General features: G+C 37.4%; 1 protein-coding gene across 2 annotated transcripts in view; it reads right to left on the reverse strand.

Moving 5' to 3' along the window:
* Window positions 1–2,413: 2,413 nt before the first annotated feature.
* Window positions 2,414–18,822, reverse strand: part of pigeon (protein) — a 32,262-nt gene continuing 15,853 nt past the window's right edge. For both annotated transcript variants that reach the window (XM_053794243.2, XM_053794242.2), the window contains 9 exons: window positions 18,053–18,229; window positions 17,517–17,723; window positions 16,639–16,809; window positions 11,626–11,727; window positions 10,825–10,907; window positions 7,513–7,727; window positions 7,022–7,243; window positions 3,410–3,481; window positions 2,414–2,671 (listed from right to left, as the gene is read on the reverse strand). In XM_053794243.2, the coding sequence (XP_053650218.1) occupies window positions 2,565–2,671; window positions 3,410–3,481; window positions 7,022–7,243; window positions 7,513–7,727; window positions 10,825–10,907; window positions 11,626–11,727; window positions 16,639–16,809; window positions 17,517–17,723; window positions 18,053–18,229 (1,356 nt within the window). In that variant the 3' untranslated portion in view covers window positions 2,414–2,564. The remainder of the gene's footprint in view (window positions 2,672–3,409; window positions 3,482–7,021; window positions 7,244–7,512; window positions 7,728–10,824; window positions 10,908–11,625; window positions 11,728–16,638; window positions 16,810–17,516; window positions 17,724–18,052; window positions 18,230–18,822) is intronic.

Below are 18,822 nucleotides of genomic sequence, written 5' to 3' on the forward strand. Positions count from 1 at the left end.
TGTTTTGTGCATTTAGTGCCAACTGGTGGTAGGCACTTGCATAAATTCTTAACTAACTCATACTATGCAAACAGAAAACAACTAACCCAGTTTCATATACAGTACACTGAACCTCTGATACATATGCACCACCTCCAATTATTTTATCTAAAGATAATACTTTGTTTTCTTAACCTCAATGACCATCTCCCACCAGGGCAGGGTGATTCAAAGAAAACACATTCATCATCATTCATTCAATCGATGTCTTGCTAGGAGTGTGCTGACACGACACTTCAAATTACCTTCCAACTACAACATCCCCACTCCTCCTTCAGTCCACGCACTGCCCTTCCCACCTTCAGGATAAATATTACATGACAGACGACAGCACAAGCAAAGTGCACGGCTCTAAATCTTCCAATCTTTTCTCTTACAATGTAAAAGAAAATAGCCCTCTCCTGTGACACTGTGATCTTGAACCAGCTCAACGTATGGGTATAATCCAGTGTTAGTGTATAACCACACCCCTTACACAGCACCCTGAGTATAGATAAAATAAAGATGTTTTATGTTTTATTACTTTCAAATTGCTGGTGATGCACTGTACAATGATTTTTCTCTTATTCTAACCAATTTGTGCTCACAGGCAGTAGACTTATAGAAAATTAAGTGAAATCTAAAATTTTTACCATTCAGTAAAAAGCACCGTTTTATGAGTCTGAGAAAATTTACAACTACCCTGAAGTGTGGGTAAATTAAGCATTGGAACATATTATCTAAATATCCTCATGTTTATTACAACTGAATGTGGCACTATACACTATGTAAAGACTACATAATAAAACAGCAATAATTGACATCAATCAACTATGTAAAATTAAAATTCATAAAGGAATTGTTTAATTGTAATAATCTATCTTTGGTCGTAAAACTTTTGCAATGAATTCATTACTTATACATAAACAAGTGAATGTATGATTTTTTTAACACACTGGCCACCTCCCACCAAGGCAGGGTGACCTGAAAAAGAAACTCTTTCACCATACTTTGCACCTCCAGGACAAAGTCAGCTAACCAGTTTCCCTGAACCTCTTCACAAAATATTAACCCTGCTCACACTCCAACAGTCAAGTTTCAAAAACCATTCGTCTCCATTCACTCCTATCTATAACACTCACACTGTTGCATATCCAAGCTCCTTGCACAAAAAACCTCATTTATCTCCCTTCTTCCATCCTTTACTTGGATGACCCCTAACCCACCTTCTCAATACTACAGGTTTATAAACCCTCAGATTTTTCCTACTCTGATCCAACCTCTCTAAATGACCAAACCACCTCAATAACCCCTCTTCAGTTCTCTGAATAATACTTTTAGTAATCTCAAATTTCCTCCTAATTTCCACACTGAATTCTCTGCATAATATTTATGCTACACATTGACCTTAGACATGACATCTCCTCTACCTCCAGCCTCCTTGTCACTGCAACATTCACAACCTGTGCTTCACACCCATGAAAGAATGTTGGTACCAATGTATGTATATAAATATAATAACATGTAATAAGATCACATTAAACAGGTGATACCACTCTATGCAAAACAACTGAATGTAATGTCTTATTTGAGGTGATATCTCAGCCTTATAAGTCCTGATGTTCTATTATTTTCACAGGTCCTTGATAATGTGAGAAGTTACAAAAGTGCTCGAAATTTCACTATTTTCACAGTGGTTGTTTTGCATATAATAACATGTGAAATGCTTTTCTCAGCTTCAAGAAAGCCATAAAAGCATAAATACAGTAATTTAATTATCATTAAAAGCCTGCAGACAGCTCAGTCATTTAAGGCTTGGCAAGATTCAAAATTTACTTATAAAGCCAAACAAATCTTGTATATTTATATAAATGAAACTAAAATTATATTTCATGCAAGTTAGTACAGACAATGATCAAGAGTAGGGATCTTTCCAGAGGATTAAATTCAAAAGATGGTAACCTGATCTGACAGGACTTGATCACTTCGGTCAGTTGAAAGCTAAGAGGCAGACCAGGAGTTGTAGCTCATCTTCTGCATACTCAAGTAATAACTCATCTTGCAGATATGCACTAACACACAAAATTTGATAAAGCTTCGTATCCAAGCCAAACATCACCAGCTATTAAGGTTTCCAAATTTCTTGTTTATCTCTTACTTACACAATATTCTTAGTACATTCAGCAACTCTGAGTATTTAAACTTACTGAAAAGGGGACCTTCATATGGTACTATCATTAACAATTATCAATAAAGATAAGTCTACTAATAAAATTGGCACTAAAAAAATTTGTTGTAATATAATGGAAACTTGAATTTCTCAAGCTTAATCATTAACAAAATAAATATAAAATAACTCTTCATAAATTAAATTAATAAAGAAACTAATGCGAGTGACAGAACAGCCCTACATTTAATATTTACAAGTACTGCAAGATACTTATAAATTATATACTGTTCCCTAAATATAAAAGTTACTTAGATACATAAAAAACTTTGTCAAAGCAAAGTTTTTTATGTATCTGAAGAAGACAGTGATGAACACCTTAGATCCTTGCTCCAGTAATGTCAGTCTCCATGTCTGGCTTGATGTATTCACACGATGCTACCGTTCCTTCATACAGTAGACCGAGGTCCAGGTCTGTTAAATTAGCTGAAAGCAAAGAATTGAAGATTGCAATAATAAAATTATTGTCAACATTATCTGACAGTACATGAACATTCATAGAGCCACAGCAATACATAACACTCCTGCCCACTTTTCTTTGGCCACACGAACATGCTTCTTTTTTTGTATTCTTTCTTCTATTTCAATGCACCGGCCGTATCCCGCTGAAGCAGGGTGGCCCAAAAAGAAAAACAAAAGTTTCTCTTTATAAATTTAGTAATGTATACAAGAGAAGCAGTTACTAGTCCCTTGCTCCTGGCATTTTAGTAGCCTCTTACAACACGCATAACTTCTTTCCATTCTTTCAACACACCGGCCGTATCCCACCGAGGCAGGGTGGCCCAAAAGGAAAAACGAAAGGTTCTCCTTATACATTTAGTAATATATACAGGAGAAGGGGTTACTAGCCCCGTGCTCCTGGCATTTTAGTCGCCTCTTACGACGCATGACTTTTTTTTTTTCAACAAATCGGCCATTTCCCACCAAGGCAGAGTGGCCCAAAAAGAAAAACAAAAGTTTCTCTTTTTAAATTTAGTAATTTATACAGGAGAAGGGGTTACTAGCCCCTTGCTCCTGGCAGGAATAATCCTTTTCCACTTCCCCATGGACTTGGAAGTCTTATCACTGTAAAATAAATTTGAAATTTACTATAAAGATTTTAATATTAATGTGAAACTTTTACATGAAACTTTATGATCTATATTAAGTAATTAGTCTATTCACCTTTTGCTGTTAACAAGTCCAAAAATGTATCAAATGGAGAGAGCCGGTCAATTGTTGGGAATGCAGTCAAACCTGTAAAAAGTGAAACAACGTCAGTGTATCAAGCTTCATCCCATCATATAGTGTCAAAATAAGTCATGCTATGCTACTGGTAACCTGATTTAAAAAATGACAAAAAATAACAATGATGCCAATTATGTGAAGAAAAGCATCATTCAGAGACAAGCAGTTATTTAGATAATGTTTTGCTTAGTCCTAGGTAGTAGGTTGGTAGACAGCAACCGCCCAGGGAGGTACTACCGTCCTGCCAAGTGAGTGGAAAATGAGAGCCTGTAATTGTTTTACATGATGGTAGGATTGCTGGTGTCTTTTGTCTGTCTCATAAACATGCAAGATTTCAGGTATGTCTTGCTGCTTCTACTTACACTTAGGTCACACTACACATACATTTTTTTTTTTTTCAACAAGTCGGTCGTCTCCCACCGAGGCAGGGTGACCCAAAAAAAGAAAGAAAATCCCCAAAAAGAAAATACTTTCATCATCATTCAACACTTTCACCACGCTCACACATTATCACTGCTTTTGCAGAGGTGCTCAGAATACAACAGCTTAGAAGCATATACGTATAAAGATACACAACATATCCCTCCAAACTGCCAATATCCCAAACCCCTCCTTTAAAGTGCAGGCATTGTACTTCCCATTTCCAGGACTCAAGTCCGACTATATGAAAATAACCGGTTTCCCTGAATCCCTTCACTAAATATTACCCTGCTCACACTCCAGCAGATCGTCAGGTCCCAAGTATCATTCGTCTCCATTCACTCCTATCTAACACGCTCATGCACGCTTGCTGGAAGTCCAAGCCCCTCGCCCACAAAACCTCCTTTACCCCCTCTTTCCAACCCTTTCGAGGACGACCCCTACCCCTCTTTCCTTCCCCTATAGATTTATATGCTTTCCATGTCATTCTACTTTGATCCATTCTCTCTAAATGACCAAACCACCTCAACAACCCCTCTTCTGCCCTCTGACTAATGCTTTTATTAACTCCACACCTTCTCCTAATTTCCACACTCCGAATTTTCTGCATAATATTTACACCACACATTGCCCTTAGACAGGACATCTCCACTGCCTCCAACCGTCTCCTCGCTGCTGCATTTACCACCCAAGCTTCACATCCATATAAGAGTGTTGGTACTACTATACTTTCACACATTCCCTTCTTTGCCTCCATAGATAACGTTTTTTGACTCCACATATACCTCAACGCACCACTCACGTTTTTTCCCTCATCAATTCTATGATTAACCTCATCCTTCATAAATCCATCCGCCGACACTTCAGCTCCCAAGTATCTGAAAACATTCACTTCTTCCATACTCCTCCTCCCCAATTTGATATCCAATTTTTCTTTATCTAAATCATTTGATACCCTCATCACCTTACTCTTTTCTATGTTCACTTTCAACTTTCTACCTTTACACACATTCTCAAACTCATCCACTAACCTTTGCAATTTTTCTTTAGAATCTCCCATAAGCACAGTATCATCAGTAAAAAGTAACTGTGTCAATTCCCATTTTGAATTTGGTTCCCCATAATTTAATCCCACCCCTCTCCCGAACACCCTAGCATTTACTTCTTTTACAACCCCATCTATAAATATATTAAACAACCATGGTGACATTACACATCCCTGTCTAAGACCTACTTTTACCGGGAAGTATTCTCCCTCTCTTCTACATACCCTAACCTGAGCCTCACTATCCTCATAAAAGCTCTTTACAGCATTTAGTAACTTACCACCAATTCCATATACTTGCAACATCTGCCACATTGCTCCTCTATCCACTCTATCATATGCCTTTTCTAAATCCATAAATGCAATAAAAACTTCCCTACCTTTATCTAAATACTGTTCACATATATGCTTCAATGTAAACACTTGATCTACACATCCCCTACCCACTCTGAAGCCTCCTTGCTCATCCGCAATTCTACATTCTGTCTTACCTCTAATTCTTTCAATTATAACCCTACCGTATACTTTTCCTGGTATACTCAGTAAACTTGTTCCTCTATAATTTTTACAATCTCTTTTGTCCCCTTTCCCTTTATATAAAGGGACTATACATGCTCTCTGCCAATCCCTAGGTACCTTCCCCTCTTTCATACATTTATTAAACAAAAGTACCAACCACTCCAACACTATATCCCCCCCTGCTTTTAACATTTCTGTCATGATCCCATCAGTTCCAGCTGCTTTACCCCCTTTCATTCTACGTAATGCCTCACGTACCTCCACCACACTTACGTTCTGCTCTTCTTCACTCCTAAAAGATGGTATACCTCCCTGGCCAGTGCACGAAATTACCGCCTCCCTTTCTTCCTCAACATTTAAAAGTTCCTCAAAATATTCTCGCCATCTACCTAATACCTAATAATACCTAATACATGTACAAGCATATATATACACACCCCTCTGGGTTTTCTTCTATTTTCTTTCTGGTTCTTGTTCTTGTTTGTTTCCTCTTATCTCCATGGGGAAGTGGAACAGAATTCTTCCTCCGTAAGCTATGCGTGTTGTAAGAGGCACCTAAAATGCCGGGAGCAAGGGGCTAGTAACCCCTTCTCCTGTATATATTACTAAATGTAAAAGGAGAAACTTTCATTTTTCCTTTTGGGCCACCCTGCCTCAGTGGGATACGGCCGGTTTGTTGAAAGAAAGAAGAAGTTTTGCTTAGTCAAGCTTCAAGCAGTACCTCTATATGCTCTATGATAATGGTCTTACCGAGGAAAAGTTTATAATACTCAGAGTGAAATGTTGAAAGAATGTCTTCAAGCCAATTTCTTTTACTCTACAATAAAAAATTGATACACAAACAATTTAACTTGAAAACTTTGTAAAATGAAGCTAAATAATTTACATGTTGTAAACTTTTCCTTGAATACTTAAGATAAAAATCATAAACCAATATAATGAAACATGGTTCTTCAGAACTTTGTAAGTCACTGCCTCTCATTAGATTATCATGGTCAAAAATATTTTAACTGCTAATATGTTGCTATTAATATAAAATAATTATGCTAATATAATGTTACAAAATTATAAAATGTTGATGCTAATATAGTGTTATATTTTATTATTTTATAAATCATTCAAACAAAATGGTTGGACTGGCATATTGTTGACAAGACTCAAGCAGTTCAGTAAGCTTTTGTTGGAACATTTCACATTATGTTGGCCTTTATCTAGTAGTAGTACATGCTGTATAAAGTTACAAAACATTGTCCCACTAAAAGACTGTTCTGGGACTAGTGTCTTTGTCTTCATGTTAAGTCATTAAGATATTCCTTCATGCACACAATCTATAACACAGTGCCTACCACCTAGCAAGGCAATTAACAAGTGAGTGAGGAGTGAATATGCCTCAGGGAAACAGCCAACTGATGTGAAACTAAATATGTAACAACAGTGAAGCAGTATAAAAGATCCTAGGAAATGATATATGGCAAAGATAGTTTTATAAACACATGGGAATGAAAAGAGACACATCATATTATTATCATATCAGGAGGCAACTTATTACCATCTAGTGTCATTACCTTTGTTCTGAAGATGTTGAGCATTGATCCTGGCAGACTGTGTTGGTGTCCTTGGTTGCCCTGGTCCCTCACCAGCAAGAATGGAGCCAGCATGAAGCCTTGACCTTAGAATCAAGGACATTGGGTGTTGCCAGAACTGAAGGGCTCGGAGGCTCCTAACAAGCGGTACAGATGATATGATTTCTAGCTTTCTCTCCACATTCTGAGGGGTGTCATCCAAATCTGTACAGAATGTGGCAGTAATCAAATTCATGTGATTACCTGCTGTTTTAATTAGTTCTAATAATGCATATTACCTGGAGTTTACCTGGAGATATATATATTGTAATGAAAAATATAGTGACAGTTGTATTGCAGAATTTCACAGCAATGCATGAAAAAGTGAAGAAAAAATGAAAAATACATAATGCTAGCTAAAAAAAAAAAAAAACAATGACTATTACTCTCTTAATTAATTTTAGGTACTGGTACAAATAAAAAATAATTCTCACCATAAATAATTTCCCTCAAGACATCCACATTGAGCTGCAGAACTCCACGACGAACATACTGCATAAACACAAAGTGGGGCAGGCAACGGTGTGCTAAGTAAGCCAAAAAAGAGTTGTAACCTTGAGGAAGAGGGTATGCTACAGCTTCCGTTGCTGAGTGGTATCGCTCAAGTAATGTGAAGAGTCGAGTAGCAACAGCATCATCCAACTGCTCTCTGTAATAATAACATACAAACTGTTTATGATGATGCTTCAGATAGTCATTCATTCATGATCCTATAAACAGAACTACATTATTCAGAAAACATAGAAGTTATTATTTTATAGCTCAGTGAAAAACTAACCTAGAGTAGCAGATATTAAATTTTTGTTAATATTTAGATTGGACAGAAATCAATTAAGTGTTATACAAGCAAAAACATCCAAGCTGTTTGGAAGACAGACTGAATTGAGAATGGCTGTGTACCCACATATGTCAAATACATTTGTTATGTACAGAAGTAGAAAGCCACTTAACATTTCACCTACTGAAGACTTCATCACATACCAGGTACTGTACTTAATAAAGCCCTCAGTGTGTTTTTCTAAAACTATTTGTCAGCTTAAAGTCATTATTCCAGCATGTCATGTTGTAGCCAAGTTTTGTGACGATTACAAATGACAAGACTGTGTTTAGAACATCCAGGAAGGCACTGATAGTTCCTGTTGCATTTGATGAACTGAACATCACAAAGTCTTACTGACACTGAGGACTGCTAGCAAAATTTGTGTTATTTACTGCTATCCTGTGAGCTGTAGAATAATGACTGTTGCAGATTCTTGACTGAATTCTGGATTAATGTGCTAGTAGGTTTACACACAGTTACTATAGATATTTATGGCAATATAATAGTGTACTATAACCTTGCACCGAAAATACAATGTGTGAAAATTATTCTTAGCAATATGCATGTTAAGTTTCTGCAAAAAAGAGAATGCGGAAAGCATGTGACTTTAAAATAAGGAAAAAATGACATAAACATCAGTTAAATGACAGTTTACACATAAAACTTTCAATATAATAAGGGAAGATCCTGGATTATGATTCATCTTGTAGTCTACAATAAAGTTTACTCAAAGGCACAGTGTGTACTGTACAATAATATAAAAAATAGGTACTCATCTTATTAAATAAACATGAAAAGGCGCTACAGGTAGTAGGTTGGTAGACAGCAACCACCCAGGGAGGTACTACCGTCCTGCCAAGTGAGTGTAAAGCTTCTTTCTTTCAACACACCGGCCGTATCCCACTGAGGCGGGGTGGCCCAAAAGGGAAAACAAAACCTCCTTTTACATTTAGTAATATATACAGGAGAAGGGGCTACTAGACCCTTGCTCCTGGCATTTTAGTCGCCTCTTACAACACGCGTGGTTTACGGAGGAAGAATTCTGTTCCACTTCCCCATGGAGGTAAGAGGAAATAAACAAGAACAAGAACTAGTAAGAAAATAGAAGAAAACCCAGAGAAGTGTGTATATATATGCTTGTACATGTTCATATAGTCGGACTCGAGTCCTGGAAATGGGAAGTACAATGCCTGCACTTTAAAGGAGGGGTTTGGGATATTGGCAGTTTGGAGGGATATGTTGTGTATCTTTATACGTATATGCTTCTAAGCTGTTGTATTCTGAGCACCTCTGCAAAAGCAGTGATAATGTGTGAGTGTGGTGAAAGTGTTGAATGATGATGAAAGCATTTTCTTTTTGGGGATTTTCTTTCTTTTTTGGGTCACCCTGCCTCGGTGGGAGACGGCCGACTTGTTGGAAAAAAAAAAAAAAAAAAAAAAACATGTATGTGTAGTGTGACCTAAGTGTAAGTAGAAGTAGCAAGACATACCTGAAACCTTGCATGTATATGAGACAGAAAAATGGACACCAGCAATCCTACCATCATGTAAAACAATTACAGGCTTTCGTTTTACACTCACTTGGCAGGACGGTAGTAAGTGAGTGTAAAATGAAAGCCTGTAATTGTTTTACATGATGGTAGGATTGCTGGTGTCCATTTTTTGTCTTATAAACATGCAAGGTTTCAGGTACGTCTTGCCACTTCTACTTACACTTAGGTCACACAACACATACATGTCTTCTTTCTTTCAACACACCGGCCGTATCCCACCGAGGCGGGGTGGCCCAAAAGGAAAAACGAAAGTTTCTCCTTTTACATTTAGTAATATATACAGGAGAAGAGGTTACTAGCCCCTTGCTCCCGGCATTTTAGTCGCCTCTTACAACACGCATGGCTTACGGAGGAAGAATTCTGTTCCACTTCCCCATGGAGATAAGAGGAAATAAACAAGAATAAGAACTAGAAAGAAAATAGAAGAAAACCCAGAGGGGTGTGTATATATGTGCTTGTACATGTATGTGTAGTGGGACCTAAGTGTAAGTAGAAGTAGCAAGACGTACCTGAAAACTTGCATGTTCATGAGACAGAAAAAAGGACACCAGCAATCCTACCATCATGTAAAACAATTACAGGCTTTCGTTTTACACTCACTTGGCAGGACGGTAGTACCTCCCTGGGCGGTTGCTGTCTACCAACCTACTACCTAGGAACACATACATGTACAAGCATATATATACACACCCCTCTGGGTTTTCTGCTATTTTCTTTCTAGTTCTTGTACTTGTTTATTTCCTATCTCCATGGGGAAGTGGAACTGAATTCTTCCTCCGTAAGCCATGTGTGCTGTAAGAGGCGACTAAAATGCCGGGAGCAAGGTGCTAGTAACCCCTTCTCCTGTATAAATTACTAAATTTAAAAAGAGAAACTTTCATTTTTCTTTTTATGCCACCCTGCCTTGGTGGGATACGGGCGGTTTGTTGAAAGAAGAAACATGCAAGGTTTCAGGTACGTCTTGCCACTTCTACTTACACTTAGGTCACACTACACATACATGTACAAGCATATATATATACACACACACCCCTCTGGGTTTTCTTCTATTTTCTTACTAGTTCTTATTCATTTCCTCTTATCTCCATGGGGAAGTGGAACAGAAATCTTCCTCCGTAAGCTATGCGTGTTGTAAGAGGCGACTAAAATGACGGGAGCAAGGGGCTAGTAACCCCTTCTCCTGTATAAATTACTAAATTTAAAAAGAGAAACTTTCATTTTTCTTTCTATGCCACCCTGCCTTGGTGGGATACGGGCGGTTTGTTGAAAAAAAAAAATGAAAAAGTGCATGTCTCCTTTTCAAAAATCATATTTTACTCTATAAAACAGTTGATCTATGTTAAAATAAGTCATATTCAATAGCAGAAAACTCACATGAATGTGAATCCTTTTTCACTCTTTTCTGCAGGAACAAGAGTCTGAGAAGAGCACAAGATGGAGCACAAACGACGGGACACCTGAAGCATAGTGAGAAAACTACTACATTAAGTATGCTAAATATTCTTCAACCACATATAGATAACATAAAGTTCTACTCTGAAGAAATCAGGACTTGGCTACCTCACTATCTAACATGAATTCCCATACTAGTATTTAACTCTGAATTTAACAAAATCCAAAGATGTTACAGAATTCTATTAAGCAAGTTTGAATGTCAGTTTGTGAATGTCATTGTGACTGCTATACTGACTGGTTACATTTTTAACTTTAGCCATTGACCACACATTTTTTTTAAGCTGTTGAACAAAGGCATAAAGATTACAGCATATAACAATAGTGAACTCCAGCTCAGTAGCTGTATGTAGGATGCATCATCAAAATGTCTCATACAGTCAGTTTCTGTAAAGAAATACAATTCCCAAATTACACAAAGTTTTAAGAGTGACAAGAAAAGGCTACACATGCCATTCTGTTGGCTAATGTTTGATAGTACAAACATACAAACTTTTTTGCTATTTACTTTATACCTGTTTTATCATAAACTCTTATTTTTACTTACAGATGTAAGCTAAGAATTATTTTTAAGGCCTGTATTACCATTATATTAAACAATGCAGTGTAACTGTATGGGTCTTTCATTATTCCATAGTGTTACATATGAGGACTACTGCAGATAAAGTGAAGTCAAGAAAGCCAAAACATCAAATGCTTGTAAAAAATATTTGTTTAATTTACCTGTAACTGTGTACAAACATATTTGCTGGCAACTGCGTGCACTCTCATAGGAGACTCATGTGGAAAGTGCTTCAGGCAGTACATACTCAACTCCCTCAGGTTCTGTCATCAGAAATGTATATATAATTAATGAACATCTTTCAAGAGTTCAAAATTCATACTCAGCTCCCTCAAATTCTACAGTAAGAAATTTTTTTTTTTCAACAAGTCGGCCGTCTCCCACCGAGGCAGGGTGACCCAAAAAAGAAAGAAAATCCCCAAAAAGAAAATACTTTCATCATCATTCAACACTTTCACCACACTCGCACATTATCACTGTTTTTGCAGAGGTGCTCAGAATACAACAGTCTAGAAGCATACACATATAAAGATACACAACATATCCCTCCAAACTGCCAATATCCCAAACCCCTCCTTTAAAGTGCAGGCATTGTACTTCCCATTTCCAGGACTCAAGTCCGACTATATGAAAATAAATATTATTATATATATTATATATATATATATTATATATATATTATATATATATATATACAGGAAGGCCCCGCTTTACGGCGTTTCACTTTACGGCGTTCCGCTAATACGGACATTTCAAATTATGACCAAAACTCACTATACGGCTCCCCCCACCTGACTTTCTAATACGGTCACCCTGCCCCACCCTGTTTGTTTACATTCTCCATGAGCTCAGTAAGCACTAAGTCTCTCCATTTTGTCTGGAAACTCCAAAATTTCAAATGTTTTTAAAAGTTATTTCATATTTTATATATACTCTGATAATTACTTACTTACTCCTGACCCTACATTAAGACTACAAATATTTTAAGGTAAGTAATGAGTGAACTGTATATACATTTTATCGCTCTGGGATGCTTAAATATCATAGAATAGTATGTGTGGGTGGGGTGGCCTGGTAAGGTAGCCTGGCTTATTACAATACATACCACACTTGATTTCTTACAATAAATACTACTTGTCTCACCCTAGATTAAGACTATAAATATTTTAAGGTAAGTAATGAGTGCACTATGTGTGTATTGTACTTTTTTATTGTTTTTTGATGCCTGGTTCTATTGCTAACTTAATATATGTTAGTGTAAACTTGTTATCTAGTGTTTGTATGCATTTGTAAGTGGAAAAAAAGGGTGTTCCACTTTACGGCGGTTTCCGCTTTACGGCGGTAGCCTGGAACCTAACCCGCCGTATAAGTGGGGCCTTCCTGTATTATATATATATTATATATATATATATTATATATATATATATTATATATTTTTTTTTTTTTTTTTTTTCAACAAGTCGGCCGTCTCCCACCGAGGCAGGGTGACCCAAAAAAAAAAAAAAAGAAAGAAAATCCCCAAAAAGAAAATACTTTCATCATCATTCAACACTTTCACCACACTCACACATTATCACTGCTTTTGCAGAGGTGCTCAGAATACAACAGTTTAGAAGCATATACGTATAGAGATACACAACATATCCCTCCAAACTGCCAATATCCCAAACCCCTCCTTTAAAGTGCAGGCATTGTACTTCCCATTTCCAGGACTCAAGTCCGACTATATGAAAATAACCGGTTTCCCTGAATCCCTTCACTAAATATTACCCTGCTCACACTCCAACAGATCGTCAGGTCCCAAGTATCATTCGTCTCCATTCACTCCTATCTAACACGCTCATGCACGCTTGCTGGAAGTCCAAGCCCCTCACCCACAAAACCTCCTTTACCCCCTCTTTCCAACCCTTTCGAGGACGACCCCTACCCCTCTTTCCTTCCCCTATAGATTTATATGCTTTCCATGTCATTCTACTTTGATCCATTCTCTCTAAATGACCAAACCACCTCAACAACCCCTCTTCTGCCCTCTGACTAATGCTTTTATTAACTCCACACCTTCTCCTAATTTCCACACTCCGAATTTTCTGCATAATATTTACACCACACATTGCCCTTAGACAGGACATCTCCACTGCCTCCAACCGTCTCCTCGCTGCTGCATTTACCACCCAAGCTTCACATCCATATAAGAGTGTTGGTACTACTATACTTTCATACATTCCCTTCTTTGCCTCCATTGATAACGTTTTTTGACTCCACATATACCTCAACGCACCACTCACCTTTTTTCCCTCATCAATTCTATGATTAACCTCATCCTTCATAAATCCATCCGCCGACACGTCAACTCCCAAGTATCTGAAAACATTCACTTCTTCCATACTCCTCTTCCCCAATTTGATATCCAATTTTTCTTTATCTAAATCATTTGATACCCTCATCACCTTACTCTTTTCTATGTTCACTTTCAACTTTCTACCTTTACACACATTCCCAAACTCATCCACTAACCTTTGTAATTTTTCTTTAGAATCTCCCATAAGCACAGTATCATCAGCAAAAAGTAACTGTGTCAATCCCCATTTTGAATTTGATTCCCCATAATTTAATCCCACCCCTCTCCCGAACACCCTAGCATTTACTTCTTTTACAACCCCATCTATAAATATATTAAACAACCATGGTGACATTACACATCCCTGTCTAAGACCTACTTTTACCGGGAAGTATTCTCCCTCTCTTCTACACACCCTAACCTGAGCCTCACTATCCTCATAAAAGCTCTTTACAGCATTTAGTAACTTACCACCTATTCCATATACTTGCAACATCTGCCACATTGCTCCTCTATCCACTCTATCATATGCCTTTTCTAAATCCATAAATGCAATAAAAACTTCCCTACCTTTATCTAAATACTGTTCACATATATGCTTCAATGTAAACACTTGATCTACACATCCCCTACCCACTCTGAGGCCTCCTTGCTCGTCCGCAATTCTACATTCTGTCTTACCTCTAATTCTTTCAATTATAACCCTACCGTATACTTTTCCTGGTATACTCAGTAAACTTATTCCTCTATAATTTTTACAATCTCTTTTGTCCCCTTTCCCTTTATATAAAGGGACTATACATGCTCTCCGCCAATCCCTAGGTACCTTCCCCTCTTTCATACATTTATTAAACAAAAGTACCAACCACTCCAACACTATATCCCCCCCTGCTTTTAACATTTCTGTCATGATCCCATCAGTTCCAGCTGCTTTACCCCCTTTCATTCTACGTAATGCCTCACGTACCTCCACCACACTTACATTCTGCTCTTCTTCACTCCTAAAAGATGGTATATATATTATATATATTATATATATTATTAAACATGTTTCTTCAAAGAAACCATATTACCTTTGGTTTAATTATATCAGACATAAAATTTATGTTTAGAAGCAGATATTACACATGCCCTTAGTCTGATTAATTTCCTGGTACAGTAACAATACATAAGTAAAGATTTACTGTACTGTACCTGCATATCAAGTACAGTACAGTAATGAGAATGTACTGCTGGCTAGATCATTTATATTTCTTTTTTACCACTTTGGCCATTTTTCCACCAAGATCTAAACATATTCACAATCATTTATTTAATAGCTGTCTTGCTAGACATGTACAGACACATCTCTAACCTTCCCTGGGTCATCCCATAAAGGACTGGAGGGAGGCAGTAAAGGAATATTTGAGTGCTAGGAATCTGAACATCCAACAGGTTTGTGTGAGATTGACAGGTCAAGAGTGAGTGGAAACAAGTGGCTTTTTATGACTTGATGTGCTGTTGGAGTGTGAGCATAGTAACATTTACAAAGGATTCAGAGAAACTTGAGTTCTGGAGGCTGGAAGTAGAGTGCCTGCACTCTAAAGCTGTAAGTAGTTTACAGTCTGGAGGGTAATTGGAAAGGCAATGTCAGCAAACTTTTGGCAAGACAGCAATCAAGTGAATGATGGTAAATGTTTTTCCTCTTTGTTGGGTCATTCTACCTTAGAGACATCCAGTGCATTAAAATATACATTCTGGTTATATTTATATACGGTATGAGGAAAAATTAAATCAGTTTCATTTACAATAGTTTCAAGAGTAATAATCATATTGACTATAGCCCTCAACTTGTGAAAGGTAGAGTACTTACAACAGACAGGAAGTGCTCCACTTTAGCTGATACAGTGGGTAGAGTATTTACAAAAGACAGGAAGTGCTCCACTTTAGCTGATACAGTGGGTAGAGTATTTACAACAGACAGGAAGTGCTTCACTTTAGCTGATACAGTGGGAAGAGTATTTACAACAGACAGGAAGTACTCCACTTTAGCTGATACAGTGGGTAGAGTATTTACAACAGACAGGAAGTGCTCCACTTTAGCTGATACAGTGGGTAGAGTATTTACAACAGACAGGAAGTACTCCACTTTAGCTGATACAGTGGGTAGAGTATTTACAACAGACAGGAAGTGCTCCACTTTAGCTGATACAGTGGGTAGAGTACTGCACTTACAACAGACAGGAAGTGCTCCACTTTAGCTGATACAGTGGGTAGAGTATTTACAACAGACAGGAAGTGCTCCACTTTAGCTGATACAGTGGGTAGAGTATTTACAACAGACAGGAAGTGCTCCACTTTAGCTGATACAGTGGGTAGAGTATTTACAACAGACAGGAAGTGCTCCACTTTAGCTGATACAGTGGGTAGAGTACTTACAACAGACAGGAAGTGCTCCACTTTAGCTGATACAGTGGGTAGAGTACTATACTTACAACAGACAGGAAGTGCTCCACTTTAGCTGATACAGTGGGTAGAGTATTTACAAAAGACAGGAAGTGCTCCACTTTAGCTGATACAGTGGGTAGAGTATTTACAACAGACAGGAAGTGCTCCACTTTAGCTGATACAGTGGGTAGAGTATTTACAACAGACAGGAAGTGCTCCACTTTAGCTGATACAGTGGGTAGAGTACTTACAACAGACAGGAAGTGCTCCACTTTAGCTGATACATTGGGTAGAGTACTTACAACAGACAGGAAGTGCTCCACTTTAGCTGATACAGTGGGTAGAGTACTGTACTTACAACAGACAGGAAGTGCTCCACTTTAGCTGATAAAGTGGGTGGAGTACTTACAACAGACAAGAGGTGCTCCAGTTTAGATGATGTAGTGTTCTCAGCCTCATTAAAGGGGAGTGGGTCAAACATGAGATGTGCAAGTGTCAAGCCTAGTGAAGTGATGGTCAGACCTCCCACAAGTGGACTTGCAGGAGACACTGGGGTGCTACCTTGGGATAATGCCTCAGGCTAACAAAACAAATAAAAAGGAAAACATTATTGCCATGAAAAAGTCAAGGTACAATACAATTATTACTAGAAAAGTTAATGCAGTTTTCATAAATAACACTAAAATTGTAAATGAAAACTGAATGACATTTTTGCCCATTGTGGATTATTAAGTTGTGAATCGTTAAAGTCTTGGAACTTTCACTTTTATTCCTTTGTTTTATTATGTTTAGCACTTAACTTGATTATAATAAATAAACAGAAGGGTGAATGAATGGCTTGAACTGCAGTCCATAAACTAACAGTCCGACACTCTACTATCTAGGATACCCCAGACAGTAGAGCGTCGGACTGTTAATTTACAGACCGCAGTTTGAGCCCCTCGCCCACCCTTCTGTTTATTCATTAACAGTTGTTAATTACAACTTAACACGAGTTCTTGATTTTAATTATAATAAAAATGATACTTTTTATAACACAGCACTAATTATTGTATGCAAAACTTTGATATTTGATTCTACAAAGTTACATAGTAATCATTTTACATAAAATCACACCATCTGACCAAAGAGCAAGCACAAACAACTCATATGTCAGTTAATTAAGTAATACACATATCAATTTATGTATGTAACAACCCTCACTTTACTATTGTCTCAATAAAACTCAACACAGAGTGAATTTTATGAACTAAATAAAATAATTTTGATAATTCCCAAGCTACAAACTTTGTATGTGTCCAGAGAGACCATGAGCTTCTCCACTACACCGGTAAGGCTGAAGCGCTGGTGGTGTCTCTTGCTTGTGTGCTCCCACAGCTTGGTCCAGGTGTCCGACAGGGTGCGAACCACACGCTCACGAGGCGACAAGAGCATTATGCATGCATTTTCCAGCAGGCAATATGAAATCCGAACATTTTCTTCGGCTGGGGTTTCCTACATAAAAAAAAAAAAAGTTTATCATTATTACATACATAAAGTATATACAAAAAAGTATTAGTTGTACAATACTTAACAAGTTATCCATGTAGAATTTATCCCATACATAAAAGTATATTAAGAAATATAAGACATAAACCCACACGAAGATAAAAATTAAACACAGGGTAAACCTATGTAGGTTTACATTATATTCATCAGTATTCATTAAACTACCACCATTAAGCAATGAATATTTCATTTGGTGAACAATATTTTCAAGACTCAAACTTTCACCAAGTAGACACAGAAGAAGCAAAAACAATATTTATGATGGAAACTCTTACAACATATTCAGTATCAGTGGTGAAAGGTGAAGTAGTGATGGGGAGGAGGGAGATGAGGTGTCCAGCATCAGAATCAATGTGCTTGTGCACTGCAGCATACGTCTCCCCTACCAGGTACTCTTGAAGCAAAGCCGGTGTGTCGAGGTTGTATGGATTTTCACACACACTCCACATCAGCTACAGATGTATTCTTGAGTCAAAATTTGTGTGAAAGTGTTTGTATCTACATGTATATAAATCCATCTATCAATGCATATAAATGCTAATATACCATATGCATCATTAAGTTTATAAGAGAACAAATTTTAAATGATGAGTTCACAACCTTAATATGAGAATCATAATTAAAATAATAAACTAGCACCGTACTCTTGCAAGAAATGCGAAATATGCAACTTGTAACTGGTAATTCCATACTAAACAAAAGTATTACTGAAGGCTCTACTGGCAATAAAGAAAATACAAAACTTGGAAGTGTACATTCACAGCTAAGGAAAAGTGTTTACAGAGGAAGTCTTTATTTTGATGATGTTTCACTCAATGTTGTACTTTATCAATTCATGAATTGTGACTATCACACTTGTTGGCACTATCTGCCAGTCAGAGCACGCTTACAAATTATTATCTGAGACTGTACTTTCATATTAAGAGTCATAAGTCACAGAAGACTACCAACATTTTCTTAGGACTGGTTGTAGAGCACATGTACATAAGCATACTGTATGCATGCCAAGCTATAATGCACACATATTACCTGGAGTTTACCTGGA

The sequence above is a fragment of the Cherax quadricarinatus genome, chromosome 56 (assembly GCF_038502225.1).
Source record: "Cherax quadricarinatus isolate ZL_2023a chromosome 56, ASM3850222v1, whole genome shotgun sequence".
NCBI classification, from domain to species: domain Eukaryota; kingdom Metazoa; phylum Arthropoda; class Malacostraca; order Decapoda; family Parastacidae; genus Cherax; species Cherax quadricarinatus.